The 15,276-nt window shown below is 44.6% G+C and overlaps 1 protein-coding gene across 1 annotated transcript in view; it reads right to left on the bottom strand.

Annotated features, from left to right (window-relative positions):
• Window positions 1-9,342, bottom strand: part of SLC25A36 (solute carrier family 25 member 36) — a 36,471-nt gene extending 27,129 nt beyond the window's left edge. Inside the window, exon 1 of the mRNA XM_030456227.1 lies at window positions 9,166-9,342. Within this exon, the coding sequence (XP_030312087.1) occupies window positions 9,166-9,206 (41 nt within the window). The 5' untranslated portion in view covers window positions 9,207-9,342. The remainder of the gene's footprint in view (window positions 1-9,165) is intronic.
• Between the last annotated feature and the right edge of the window lie 5,934 nt (window positions 9,343-15,276).

Here is a 15,276-nt window from a genome sequence, read left to right as displayed (position 1 = left end):
CCAGCACTGCTCTTGTATGCATAAGGAAGCAGATGATCACCTGCCCTCCCTTTAGGAACTGTGCACCCTTTATCCTGACAACCTTCTGCCATTTAAGTCATTTCAAACACACAGGACTCTTGGGAGATTCTTACTGTTGTGTTGTTGGGTGGTTTGTTTTCTTTAAACACTTTAGGATGTGTCAACAGAATCTGAGGATACTTTGAACATTTTCCACTAACTAATTATAGTTTTGATTAAAATTCTCCTCTGTCCCCTATTAACAAAATCTCAAATGCCTACTTAAAAATGAAGACAGCAGACAATTTTTATAGTGCTATGTGGTTCTGTATTCCTCACAAATAATCAGAGAATCATAGAATTGGCTGGGTTGGAAGGGACCTCAGAGATCATCGAGTCCAACCCTTGACTAGCGGTTGCTAGACCATGGCACTGAGTGCCACATCCAGGCTCTTTGGAAATATCTCCAGACACGGAGAATCCACTACTTCCCTGGGCAGCCCATTCCAATGCCTGATCACCCTCTCCAGAAAGAAATTCTTTCTAATCTCCAACCTAAACCTCCCCTGGCACAACTTAAGACCCTGCCCTCTTGTCTTGTTGAAAGTCGTTGGGCAAAAGAGCCCAACTCCCCCCTGGCTCCAACCTCCTTTCAGGGAGTTGGAGAGAGTGATGCGGTCTCCCCTGAGCCTCCTCTTCTCCAGCCTGAACACCCCCAGCTCCCTCAGCCTCTCCTCATAGGGTCTGTGCTCGAGTCCCTTCACCAGTCTGGTTGCCCTCCTTTGGAACTGCTCCAGCACCTCAATCTCCTTCCTGAACTTCCTGAGGGGCCCAGAACTGGACACAGGACTCAAGCTGTGGCCTCACCAGGGCTGAGCAGAGGGGCAGAATCCCTTCCCTGGACCTGCTGGCCACGCTGTTCCTGATCCAGCCCAGGATGCCATTGGCCTTCTTGGCCACCTGGGCACACTGCTGGCTCCTGTTCAGCTTCCTGTCAATCCAGACTCCCAGCTCCCTTTCTGCCTGGCTGCTCTCAGCCACTCTGTGCCCAGCCTGGAGCTCCCCATGGGGTTGTTGTGGCCAAAGTGCAGGACCCGGCACTTGGCTGTGTTGAACCTCATCCCCTTGGAATCAGCCCAACTCTCCAGTCTGTAAGCCTTTGCAAAATCCCCAATTTCTACATTCTGTCAGAATGTGATACCCCCTCAGTCTTCAAAAAGCCCCATATAATCAGGAACTACAGGAGTGAAAGAAAAAGCACCCATATATTGAAGAACCAGACCATTCTCAGTAGTCACAAGATCCACTGAGTGTGAACTGAACTGCTAAATCAAAGAATAACCCAGGAACTACATTGATTTATCTAGGTCACTGATCTTCAAGGTAAACATTACAAGGCCTGACAAAAATCTGTTTATGAGAAACTGTCAGCAAACATAGCTTGTAGGTAAACAAAGAAAAGAGAGAATTCCATAACAATGCGCCCTGTAGAAATAAGCAACTTCAAAGCAGCACACCAGCTGCTGTGGCCCCAGCATCAGCAACAGTTTATTTTACTTAAAAATATATTTCTGGTCTTGCTTATTTAACAAACTACCAGAAATACTGTGATGGAGACAGCTACTTCTTTGTGCTCCAAGTCCTGGTAGGCCATGAACAGCCAAGCACCAGTTCCAGCTTAGCAAAAGCCTTCTGTAAATTGTCAGCAGCCTGCTGCCACCATTCCTGCTACTCACAGGCTCAATTTAAGAGGAGGAGTTTTGTTTTGCTTTTTAGTTTGTGGCTTAACACAAATTAAGGAGTAATATAGTTCAGGAAAATATTTTTTTAATATTTAGAAAGTTAGATTCTTTCTCCTAAATAACACAGGTGGCATTTTGTAAATGACTTAAATTTCTGCTATCTAAAACCAATTTCACCTGGTTGACTGAGGTTTCTGGGTCTGAATGTTCATGGGAGATTCTAATGAATGCCCTTTAGAAGACCACTTGCTCATATTACCCATCCTAAAATGGACATTTGTCTCTAATCAATGTTTAGAACAAACCTTTTTCAGCTTTGCCAAGTGATCATAGGAAAAACTTGCCAAGCAGACTTTCCATCAGAAACATATGAGACTTCACCCACAGGTCCCAAGTAATTTGAAGGGAAAAATAGCAAAAAAGGTAAGTCCACAAAAATAGACTTAGAACAACAGGAGTTAAAATTAAAACAAGGAACTTGTCTACTTGACATTTCCTGGACAGAAGACTCTGGGAAGATGACAATGCTCTCCTAAACTGCAGGTTATTCCAAAGACCACCCATAAAAACCCCACCAACTGCTCTTAATTAATCCCTAATGTGCATTGAGAAGCCCAGCACCTCCCAGGTGCTGTTTATCCTCATAGGACAAACAGAAACACATCTGGAACTATCTGGGCTTTAGACTCTGCTAGCAACTCAACCCAGATCCAGTACTGGAAACCATTTTCCCCAGGTAAATCTTCACTATTTCTGCAAGAAAAGAAATATGCACATGCTTCAAAAACCTAATTCTGTTTGGCATTCAAAACCCAGGTTTTATTTCCAAAGCTGGCTGTACAGGAAGACCTTATTATTGCAAGTTGAGGATACCTAGTAAGGAATTTGTCCAGAGTGCAGTAACTTCTACTATCTCCATACACCTCTGCAAGTAACAGCAGAGATAGCTGCTGTTGTCAGCTGAGTTTCAGCTTCAGCCACTGGACTGGCTGCCACATACAAATGCTCCAAAGTAGATTAATATTCCCAATATTCACCTGACCAAGAATTGAAACTGTCAGTGCAAGCACAAAATTGTTATTCCTTCAGGTATCTTCATATTTTATCCAAACACTGGAGATGACATAGTGCTAGTCTCAGATGCACCTTCCACAGTATCTGTAACTACAGCCTCAAAGATAACTTTTGACCCTGTTATCTTGAGTCTACATTCTCTCAGGATTTTACCAGCTGTTTCTCTTTCCTGTATGAAAATGAGAGTTCCCCACATATCCTGGCTGCTAAAAGAAGCAACAAGAAAACTGAATTCAGAACTCCATCAAAAGAAACAAACCCCAAGCCATCTGCCAGCTGAACACCTCATGAACCACCGCAACAGTGGATCAAGGGTTGGACTCGATGATCTCTGAGGTCCCTTCCAACCCAGCCAATTCTATGATTCTATGATTCTATGATCTCTTCATTGCTTACTCCCAATCTATCAGCAATTTCAGAGTTGCCTTGCAACACATGAAAACTTAGAGGCCTGGATATTGAGTTTACAGTATCCCACTTTTGAGGCTATTTAGGGGCTTTAGCACAGTCAGCTTTCTGAAAAAGCAAGAATGCATCTCATTAATCCTGAATTTGCAGTGTTTTCCTGTTATTATACTCCTAAAATTATATTTCCATCATTAGTATTAATATAACACCCAGCAGTACTGGAAGCCAGAAAAACATTAAGCTCCTTATTCACGTTTCTTTGCTGAAACCTAGAAAGAGTAAGTTGAACAACCTTAAACTAAAAATACTAATCAAACTTGTTATTTCTAATTAACAGTTTAAGACCAAAATTTCCCAAATGTGACATTTTTCCTGCTTTCTACATTTCTCTTTGTGAGCACAGCAAAGCAGGTTCATTAGGTTCCATAATCCAAAACAAACACCAACATGTAGAGTTTAGTTCTCTTAAGAACTAGGGTAAATAAATATTTACAATGATATCTGTATAAGTAAAACCAGCTGAAAACTGTCATTCAGAAGGAAACCTGAGAAAAACACCAGCTTCACAGTTTCTCAAGACCTGAGAGTAATTTTCAAGCAATTTAGGAACCTCGTGGAACAAAACCCAAGCTCCTCAGTGCTTTAAACAAACACTGTCTTGTTCCCACAGATGAGTATTTGAACACAAAAATAACCTGAAGCTTGGACAGGAAGGTCTAAAACGTTCACGTATGCCTTACAACAGGAACAACTCATTCTGAAAGTCATAGAATCATAGAATCATAGAATTAGCCGGGTTGGAAGGGACCTCAGAGATCATCTAGTCCAACCCTTGACCCACCGGAGCAGTTGCTAGACCATGGCACTGAGTGCCACATCCAGTCTTTTTTTAAATGTCTCCAGGGACAGAGAATCTACCACCTCACCAGGCAGTCCATTCCATAGCCTGATCACCCTCTCCGTGAAGAAATTCTTTCTAATATCTAACCTAAACTTCCCCTGGCACAACTTAAGACTGTGTCCTCTTGTCTTGTTGAAGGTCGTCTGTGAAAAGAGTCCAGTTCCCACCTCGCTACAGCCTCCAGGGTTATGGCAGGGATGTATTTCAGGGTGGAGGAGCGTCCAGGTGTTTGGCAACTCAGTTATGGCTCAAGTTTTTCCTTTTCTGAAACAGCCCTTATCATAACAGTATCTGCTACATTATTAACTAATAACTTAAATCAAAACCCCAAGGGATCTTTCACCTCCTGCTTTTCAACAACGTCTGATCTTTCTGAAGAATTCAAACATTTATCTTAACTTTATTTTCCGAGTCTCAGCTATTGCAACCGCTAAGGACGTCTGGCAGGTAGTGTGATTTAAATTACAGATCAAATTACAGATCAATTTGAAATCATTCTATAACCAGGACAGATAACCAGACTCTTCCCTGCACTGTTATATATTAGATGAGAAAATACCCACCTTAGAGCAAGAGTAAAGAAAGATTTAAGAAGCAACTCTGAGAATGTCTGACCTCAATCTCAGAAAAGCAGCTCTCCTAACCACCTAACTCAAAGGGTCCCTTCCATTTTGCTGAGGAAGCAAATCCCATGCCCTGGTGGAAGTTTGTATGATACAGAATTAGTCATAAGCTTTCTGAAAATTAAGAATAAATCATTAAAATCTGGAAATTATTTCTGCAGCCAACACTTGAGTTTTGATTCAATGTACCAATTATAATTGCAAGTAGGTACTTCCAAAATATATTCATCTTTCCTATGAAGTAAAATATTCAAGTCTTTCTAGTACTATTTTGTTTAAGTAGTCTACTAACTAGAAAACTATGTAACTATAAGGAGTCCAAAGGAGGGCAACCAGGCTGGTGAAGGGACTCGAGCACAGACCCTATGAGGAGAGGCTGGGGGAGCTGGGGGTGTTGAGGCTGGAGAAGAGGAGGCTCAGGGGAGACCTCATCACTCTCTACAACTCCCTGAAAGGAGGTTGGAGCCAGGGGGGGGTTGGGCTCTTTTCCCAGGCAACTCTCAGCAAGACAAGAGGGCAGGGTCTCAAGTTGTGCCAGGGGAGGTTTAGGTTGGAGATTAGAAAGAATTTCTTTCTGGAGAGGGTGATCAGGCATTGGAATGGGCTGCCCAGGGAAGGAGTGGATTCTCCGTGTCTGGAGATATTTCCAAAGAGCCTGGATGTGGCACTGAGTGCCATGGGCTGGGAACCACGGGGGGAGTGGATCAAGGGTTGGACTTGGTGATCTCTGAGGTCCCTTCCAACCCAGCCAATTCTATGATTCTATAAAACTTAGATATTTAAATTAAAATGTTCAATATTACCAACACACTCTCTACACTGAGAACAGTTGCTGTTTGAATAGATGGAAAAAAAGGAAGAGAAGAAAAAAAAAATCTACAGTTTGACTCCTGAAATGAAAAAGTTCTGATCAGTGTAACAACCAAAATTTGAGGGGAGGAGACTGCATATAAAAGAAGTAGTTCTTTATTGATGCATTGTCTAATGCATGAACTTGTCTAGCAAAATAATTTATATGAACTTAATTTTCTAGAAAAAATGAACCACTTCAATGACAGTTCTAGAAACTACATGGAAGCTTCTCCAAAGTGAGTGGCTTTTTATACTTGAGTTAGGTTTTCTATCAAAAAACACTTACTGTTCTTACAACTAACAGGGAGCTATGAAACAAAGATGGGGTTCTTAAAAATAAAACTATTTGAGTAAAAATTACTTTAGGGGAAAAAAGCAACTAGTAAGTGCTGAGTAATTCCCTCACCACTGCCCTAATGGCCAGCACTGCTAGCAGAGTCTATGTTGAAAAGGGATGGGAATGCAGAGACAGTATAAGAGAAGTGAGGGGAAAATAAACATGAGAAAATGAAACTTCCTCCCAACATGCACTTATAATGGCCCAGAAGAACTGCAGTTTGACAGCTGTTGCTGAATTGGTCATAAAACAATGTAGGCAGCCAGAGAAAAATCCCAGGATGGTCCCACCTATGTTATTAAACCAGCAATGTCAGTAGTTACAGTACCATTACAGGCAGCAGGAACTGAAAACTGAAGTTGGACATTACAAAGAAAAGGTAAGCAGACTGAGATAGTTGTGTTATTTCCATAGAGTGTCAAGTAAAACCTAAAGGAAAACAAAGCTTTCTTCCTTTAGAAGTTTCACTGAAGACTCAAGATCGCTCGGGTAGCCCACTGGACACACAGACAAGTCATGAGATGACCCTGAATAACTTTTCCACTGCTAATGTGACCAAATACACACTGCTAACTGCTGAACTATGGTTACATGAAGCATGTGGGTGGCACATGAGGAAGTGGCATTGTATAACCCTTGACCCAAGTAGCTAGCAGCTAACTGTGGATTTCTTGGCAAAAAAATAGGAATAAGTAAGTTTAACTGAGCAGTCTTCACATGCTATTAAGTTTTAGCTCATGATGCACAATTACAGTAACCTCCCCTGTGCAGGGCTGTGATAAGGCAGCATTCCTTCTACTGCTTTACTGAATGTTTAAAAGGTTGTGAAGTCTGAAGAAGAAAGTACTCACTACTACATCTTCCATCTCCTGTTGCAGAAGTCCCCTCCTTTTAAACAGTACCAGAAATTAGGGGGGTGAAAAAGCACCCATACAAGCAGTAAGTCAGATGCATAACACTGGGAACCTGCATAGTGTGGCAGAAGAGGAGTGTTCATGTGTACCCAACTTACCAAACCTGCTCAGAGTAAACATTAAGTTATTCTTCCACCTCTGTCCAGACAGGTCATTTAGTCAAATGGAAATCCAAGCTTCAATCTCTCAAGAGATGCAAAGTATGTTCTCAATCACTCTCCTGCATCTGTACAGCCATGCTCACTATACAAACACACTTCTGTAAGTAAGCCAAACAAGAGCTCCAGCTCTAAGCTTTCTTCACTAGTGGTGTCCCCCAGGGATCAGTGTTGGGCTCAGTTCTGTTCAATATCTTCATTGATGATTGAGATGAGGGGATTGAGTCCACCATCAGCAAGTTTGCAGATGACACTAAGCTGGGGGGGAGTGTGGATCAGCTGGAAGGCAGGAGGGCTCTGCAGAGGGACCTGGACAGACTGGAGATTTGGGATGATCCCAAGGGGATGAGGTTCAACAAGGCCAAGTGCCGGGTCCTGCACTTTGGCCACAACAACCCCATGGGGAGCTCCAGGCTGGGCACAGAGTGGCAGAAAGGGAGCTGGGAGTCTGGATTGCCAGGAAGCTGAACAGGAGCCAGCAGTGTGCCCAGGTGGCCAAGAAGGCCAATGGCATCCTGGCCTGGATCAGGAACAGTGTGGCCAGCAGGTCCAGGGAAGGGATTCTGCCCCTGTGCTCAGCCCTGGTGAGGCCACAGCTTGAGTCCTGTGTCCAGTTCTGGGCCCCTCAGTTCAGGAAGGATATCGAGGTCCTGGAGCAGGTCCAAAGGAGGCAACCAGGCTGGTGAAGGGACTCGAGCACAGACCCTATGAGAGGCTGAGGGAGCTGGAGGTGTTCAGCCTGGAGAAGAGGCAGCTCAGGGGAGACCTCATCGCTGTCTACAACTCCCTGAAAGGAGGTTGGAGTCAGGGGGGGGTTGGTCTCTTTTGCCAGGCGACTTTCAACAAGACAAGAGGGCAGGGTCTTAAGATGTGCCAGGGGAAGTTTAGGTTAGATATTAGAAAGAATTTCTTTACGGAGAGAGTGATCAGCCATTGGAATGGGCTGCCCAGGGAAGTAGTGGATTCTCCGTGTCTGGAGATATTTCCAAAGAGCCTGGATGTGGCACTCAGTGCCATGGTCTAGCAACCACAACGGTGGTTCAAGGTTTGGACTCGATGATCTCTGAGGTCCCTTCCAACCCAGCCAATTCTACGATTCTAAGCTGGGTGCCCTCTTCCCCCTCTACACCTGGAGGAACCACAGGCTGTGAAGCCACATACATCTCAAGTATTACAAAGTTTTAAAAATTAAGACAGGGTAACAACTGCAAAGTTACCTCAAACCTAACCAAGGCTTGAAGGCCACACTGTTACTTCTACCTACATTGTTTCCTCCGACTTCTGTTTTCCTGGGTGGGAAGCTGCATGACCAGGTCAGGCCACACAACCTACAAGCAGCACACACCAGAGCGTTGAAAAGCCTTCAAGTCAGCCAGGGGCCTTTTGTCACTCAGGTTGGCAGCTCCTCACTCCTAAACTGCAGAGGGGACAGGCACGCTGGGCAGCCCCTCTGAGGCAAGGGGGGAGCTCAGGCACAGAGAGCTCAGCGCGTTTCTACACGGAAACAGCAGATCAGGGGCAAACTCCTGGAATGGCAGCCAGAAGGAACGGGGTATTTTAAAGGGCAACCTTCACCCCCTCTCCCCTTGGGGCCCACGTACCACCCGCGTGGTGTCTGTGACAAGAGGCAAGCCCCGGGAGCGGGCCTGGCAGCAGCGGGAGCTGCGCACAGGAATGAGCCCGAGGCGCGCAGCCGCCCCGGGGCAGGCCCGGAAGGGCCGTGGGGCACCGAAGGGAAAGCGGCGCACCCGGAGCGCCTCAGGCACAGAGGAGGAGCAGGAGCCTCTCGCAGCGCTCCCGGGGATCCTGTGCTGCCCCCCGTGACGCCGCCCGGCAGCCCCTCGAGGCCAGGGCCCAACCTGCGGCTCCCGCACCAGCTGGAGCCAGGCGGTGATGGGAGAGCTGGGCACGGGAGGCAGGACCCCCCCGCAGCCCTGGCAAGGAGGAACGAGAAATCCCCTCGGGAGCCATTTCCGGGGTTACGGCCATGAGGGCGGGAGGAGCCGCGGAGCGGCAGCAGCCATACGGCCCAAGCACCAGGGGTGACGGGGAAGGGAGAGAGGGGAGCGGGCAGCTCCTGACAGCACGACCGGAAGGTGCGGGGCCGGTACCGCGCCCGCTCTTGCACCAGAGATAGGAGAGGAGGCTTCACCTACCCGCCGGCGAAGAGGTGCACCAGGGTGTCCCTCTGGCTCATCCTCGCCGCCTGAGCCCGGGCGGTTCGGTTCGGAGCCTGGGAGCGGTGCCGGGCGCCGCTGACGCGCGCTGGGCTGGGCCCGGCCGCTCCGCGTAACTACGCAGGGCGGTCGCGCGCCTCCCTGCGCCGGCTGGGCGGGGGCGAGCGGCGCGCGGGGAAGGGGGAGGGGCCTTCCTCATGAATATGCAACGAGTCCCTCACGGAGTAAACAGAGGCCGCGATTGGCTGGCGGCGTGTGACGTCACCCTGGCGCTCAGGTTCTTAGCCTGGGAGCGGCGACTGTTCCTTCCCTGCTGTGGTGGGAGCCGCGGTGCCCGGGTGATCCCGTCAGGCCCTGCCTCAGGCTCTGCTCCGGGTTCTGAGGGAAACGGCGTCTTTGGGGCCTTCTTTGCCTTCTATCCTCTTTTTCTGTGGAGTTTTACGCGTTGTTTGCGTGGCCGGTAGCCTGGGGGTGCTGCTGGCTTCGCTTCAGAGTTGCGCGTTGAGCCTGAGGGAAGGCTTCGTGTCCAGCAGCTGGAGAAGCGGTGAGGAAAGAGACCTGGAAAAGAGTGTCCTCAGCATCCCAAAGCAGCAGTATCAGTACGGCTTCTTGGGGCCTTAGTTTGTTTTCTTTTGGCTGTACGTTAGAGGTAATATCCCTCCTTCAGCTGGAAGGCAGGAGGGCTCTGCAGAGAGACCTGGACAGACTGGAGAGTTGGGCTGATTCCAAGGGGATGAGGTTCAACAAGGCCAAGTGCCGGGTCCTGCACTTTGGCCACAACAACCCCATGGGGAGCTCCAGGCTGGGCACAGAGTGGCAGAAAGGGAGCTGGGAGTCTGGATTGCCAGGAAGCTGAACAGGAGGCAGCAGTGTGCCCAGGTGGCCAAGAAGGCCAATGGCATCCTGGCCTGGCTCAGGAACAGCGTGGCCAGCAGGTCCAAGGAAGGGATTCTGCCCCTGTACTCAGCCCTGGTGAGGCCACAGCTTGAGTCCTGTGTCCAGTTCTGGGCCCCTCAGGAAGTTCAGGAAGGAGATTGAGGTGCTGGAGCAGGTCCAGAGAAGAGCAAGGAGGCTGTGAAGGGATCCAGCACAAGTCCTGTGAGGTGAGGCTGAGGGAGCTGGGGGTGTTGAGGCTGGAGAAGAGGAGGCTCAGGGGAGACCTCATCACTCTCTCCAACTCCCTGAAAGGAGGTTGGAGCCAGGGGGGGGTTGGGCTCTTTTCCCAGGCAACTCTCAGCAAGACAAGAGGGCAGGGTCTCAAGTTGTGCCAGGGGAGGTTTAGGTTGGAGATGAGAAAGAATTTCTTTCTGGAGAGGGTGATCAGGCATTGGAATGGGCTGCCCAGGGAAGTAGTGGATTCTCCATGTCTGGAGATCTTTCCAAAGAGCCTGGATGTGGCACTGAGTGCCATGGGCTGGGAACCACAGGGGGAGTGGATCAAGGGTTGGACTTGATGATCTCTGAGGTCCCTTCCAACCCAGCCAATTCTATGAATCTATGATCCTGAATCAATGTGTCTCCTCATAGAGACACATGACCCACACATGACTCCTTGGGAGTCTTTCTGAAGTGAGTATCATGCCTCATGGGATTACTTTTTTTTTTTTTCCCCTCTATTTTTTCCTTTTCTTTTTCCTTCTTTTTTTTCCCTCCATTATACATGGGTAAGAAAAAGTAAATAGTCTTTCCCAGGAAAGTTCTTAATGTTATATATAAAATTGTTATCCCCGTCTGATAACCCAAGCACCCAAAAGCAAACTAATGATTAGCTAAAATCTTCATTAATGTCTTTATAACGAATAAAGAAATTTTCCATAATATAAACAGGTAGTTCTCAATACTTCAGCAGTTTTTAATCTTTATTAATATAATAAGCTTGCATTACAAAGCTGACTTTTCTTAAAAAAATCCTCTGCAAAGGTGAGGTGGTGTGGAGAGCACAAGCTAGAAATATAATATATAATATATATATTTCTATAATATATAGAAATATAATCTGGTATTTTGCAAGAGTGGAGGGAGTTGGGGAGGAAGCTGGCTCAGAGAAGGCTTGGGGAAGAAGTGATAAAGGATTATATCCACTGTGGCACTAGGTCACGAAGGAAAAAGTAAATATAGTCAGTTTAATTAAGATAAAAAACAATATGGGAGTAGTAAAAAGCTCTAGCAGTGATTTAAGTGCTCCATGAAAAATGGGGGCATGCCAAGTGCTTTCTTTGAGGCCATGAGTCCAAATGTTTTCCACTTATCTTAAGAAAGATCAGAATATGGGTTTTCTGCAGGCTAGATGATGCCTTCCAGTGTGCAGATGTGCCAGCAAACTCAAAAGAAGGTTAAATATCAGAAAAAGACTTTGCTTTATTCTGTCTCTGTGTAAGTGAATACCTAATGTGGGAGCAATGACCTTCATCTGACTTCTATGGCTTGCACTGTGACAAACAAAAAATTGGAGTTTGATTATTTTTATGAATTCTAATTGTGTGTTAAGGAAAAGTAGATGTATTGAAACATTTTATTTACATAATTAGATGCTTTGCAATTTAAAAAAAAAAAATCTAGTTTTTTTATAGGCAATTTAGCTATTCCATTGACACATTTAAAGGGCCTGAGATGAAATATTTTTAGGTTTTTTTAGGACACTGAAGTACTCTGATTCAAAAAGATTTTGCAGAATTTTTTGAGACATGTCTTTAAATTTTTTCTTCTCTTCTTCTTGCTAGCCTGGACTGCATCACTTGCAATATTTGATGGGTATGGATTCTTGCACTGTTTCTACCTTCATCCATCAGGAAGAGGTAAGTGCAGAGATGAAATGCTGCCTGAGATCACACTTCAGAGCTTCAGAAGCTAAATAAAAGCTTCCAAATTGCATTAAGTCCCAGTTTGAAAGTTCTTATTCATCTGAGTCTTTTTAATAGTCAGGGGTTTTCCCCATAATTTTATTGTAAAACCTGTGTAAGTCTTCTGCTGAGTCTTCTGTCATTTTTACATCTTGATTCTCTAGAAATAATAGTTTAAAAAAAAAACAAAACACAACTACATTGATATCTATTTTCATTGGTTTGTTGGTGAAAATAAAAGAATTTTCTTGCACAGTCTGTGCAAGCTAGGAATGGATTTTTCTACCCAGTTAGTTCCAGGTGGTCCCTTGATGGGGTCTCTTCATGTTAATCACCTCCATGCTTAACAGCTGCATTCCTGCTTCAGTGTTAAGTGCATAGGAAACAGCTGAAGAGTTGAAAAGAAAAGTATTACAGGCCAGGCTAATTATAAGGAGAGAATGAGAACTGTGTTAGGAGGTTTTCACTGAGGTCTGGATGGCTAAGTGTGGTTTCATCAGCTTCTGCAAAGGTTTTACCAGCTCTGCATCAGAACTTCAAAATGGAGTAGTCCCTTTGTGAAGGAAGGGTCCACCCTAAATTAAGTGTAAACTTGGAGCCTTCAAATGCCAAAGTCTTGGGTCAAAATGAAGAGGGAGGTATGGAGGCAGCTTAGCAAGTAAAGCCACACAAGGAAGCTGCTGGGAACAGGAATAGTAGGTGGTAGCTGTAGGGTTACTGTAGGGTCAGCTGCAGCTCAGATGAGGCTTTCTTACAAGTATACTAAGTCAGGGAAAACCCTAGGACTGGGTAGCTGTCTTGAGGGGGATATTATTCCAGAGGGAAAAACAGGGAACTGCTCTCCCAAGGAATTAAAGAATACTTTAATTTAAAGAATACTTTAATTAACAACTTCTGTGCTTTGGAAAAGGAATAGTGGGTGACTAAGGCTTCCTGTTTTCATAATCTTTTCTGTGTTCCATGAAGTATATATTTTAAAGTCATTTGATTCAACATTTGTGAGGGGATATAGTACAGCTCATTAAACAGCCAGTGTTAATTTTTTTTTTTTTGCCACTAATTAATAGTGGCAAAAAATGAGGCTTCACTTAGTGTTCATTAATGACCCTGAGAAATGGAACTGATTCATTACTGCTAATGATGACCTGGCAGAGGGGTTAAATTTAGATGTAAACTAGACCTCTGGGGGAAAAAATGGATAGTTCTCTTTATTATGTGGTATATCAGATCAAGAAAAGGTTGTTTGTTTTGATTTGGTTTGCATTTGGGGTTTTTGTTTTTTTTTTTTTTTGCTTCCTTTAAATGCCATCTTCCTTATATTTTGTCTTACTTGTTTCCATAAACTCTTCTAAATCAAGTGGAGGGAGATGGATGATGTTTGTGCTTTCACATAGGGTTTCTTTTCTCTCTGCTAATATATTCAGAGAGCCTTTTAATGAATAAAAAAGAACTTCAGATATAGAAATGAAAATATTAAGATTGCTCTATAAATAACTAATTTTCTGACTTAGGCAACTCAGATGTGAGTGATAAATACCATCAGCATAAATGACAGGATTAGGGCTCTTATTGCCAGGACTTGGGTATATTTTAAGTTGCATGTCTGGATTTTTAACAAGACAACACAAGGAATATTTTTAGTTCATAAAGTGTATTGATTTTGAAAGTGAATAAAACAAATGTGTTTGTACAGCTCTTCAAAAATGCTAAAAGTGAACTGGTGTCTACTCCATGCTACCAAAATCTGACCACTTACCTCTGAGGAATTTAAAATTTAAAAGCTGTGATTTTTAGGAATGATTTTCTGCCAACCTGGATGTGAATGTTTTTAGCTTCATTTCAGAAATAATGAAACCAAATGAGACAAGTCAGATTTTTAACTGAAACTGCTGGATAGATCCATTCATGTATTTAAAAGGAATCCTTTGACCAAGAAAGCCATCAGACAGAGAACTTCCTCTATATTTGTGTACATCTTTTTTATTTTGTTGAGAATGGAGCAGCCTTAGACAAGTATATGTCAGATTGAGAAAGAAAGAACAGAAGGCAGGATGGTTCTCAAACCAAGACTGAAGACAGGATAGGTCATACTGGTACCTGGAGGTGGTGCTTGTTAGGTAAAGTATAAACCCTATGTGTTGAAAATTGGATTTTAGAATTGAAAACTTCCAGATACTTATCCAAGAGAAAATTAAGTTTTATTTTGTTATACTTGGGCTTTATGAGAGCTGTGGAGAGCACTTTGCATGGCTTATGCTGTCAGTTTTCAAGACAGGTGTATTCAAGCTGAAGAGCAGCCATTCAGCTTATCTGGGAAATGGATGGCTTATCATATCAGAGAACACTGGAAAGATTTGGTTTGTTTAGCCTGGGTAAATAAAGACTAAGACAAGATAGAACTACTGCCTATAAACATGTCAAGGGAATAAACTGCAGGGACCAGAGAAGCAAAATACTCCATAAGCTAAAGGTCAGTATTAGCAGAGTTACCAGTGGTCATGGATAAATTCAGCTTGAGAAAAAGGAGTGAGTGTCCAAGGTGTCTTTTCCTACAGCTACTGGAGTCTAGATTGGAAGATTTAAAGTATATTATGCACCCTGTGCTCAGATTGGATCAAACTGAGAAGACAGGCATCCCCCTTATGAATGCTTTGACTCCATCTTGCAGTTCTGCTTCAGCCCATCCCTAAGGCACAGACCCTTCTCCTTTGCTTACTTTGAGAGTGGTGTGTAAACAATGTCCCTTGGAAGGGGAATTATTTTCCTGATGTGAAAATTTGCAAGGATTCAAGAAGTTTACTTGTTCCTAAATAGAATAAAGCAGAACCTTTGCAGTTTTTGATCCAAAGGCACAAGAAAGAGCAGCTCATCTAGAAAAGGTGAATGTGTGACTGCATACATAGGTTTTGCACAAATAGAGTAAGTAAACCCAGGGAGCTTAGTAGTAGTGTGGTTAGTGACCAAACCTCACTGCTTTGCTTATTGGAAGAAGCTGGATACAAGTGGAGAGGAGGGATCACAGCAGCACATACTGGTCTCTCTGGTGTGTTGGCCTTTAGGCTTTAATGTAAGTAGGCTGATTTGGACAACTTAGCAAATCCAGCCATCTTAGATGTGCATGGAGGCTACAGAAGTGTTTTCAGGCCACTAGCAGTTGCCTAGGGAGTCAGCCACCTTGCTGGTCTCACTTGATAAATGTGGCTTAATAATTAATATCCATCTGGATGAGGTGTTACTTCACCAGCGTGTC

The sequence above is a fragment of the Calypte anna genome, chromosome 9 (assembly GCF_003957555.1).
Source record: "Calypte anna isolate BGI_N300 chromosome 9, bCalAnn1_v1.p, whole genome shotgun sequence".
NCBI classification, from domain to species: domain Eukaryota; kingdom Metazoa; phylum Chordata; class Aves; order Apodiformes; family Trochilidae; genus Calypte; species Calypte anna.
This window is presented reverse-complemented; position numbering and strand designations above follow the sequence as displayed.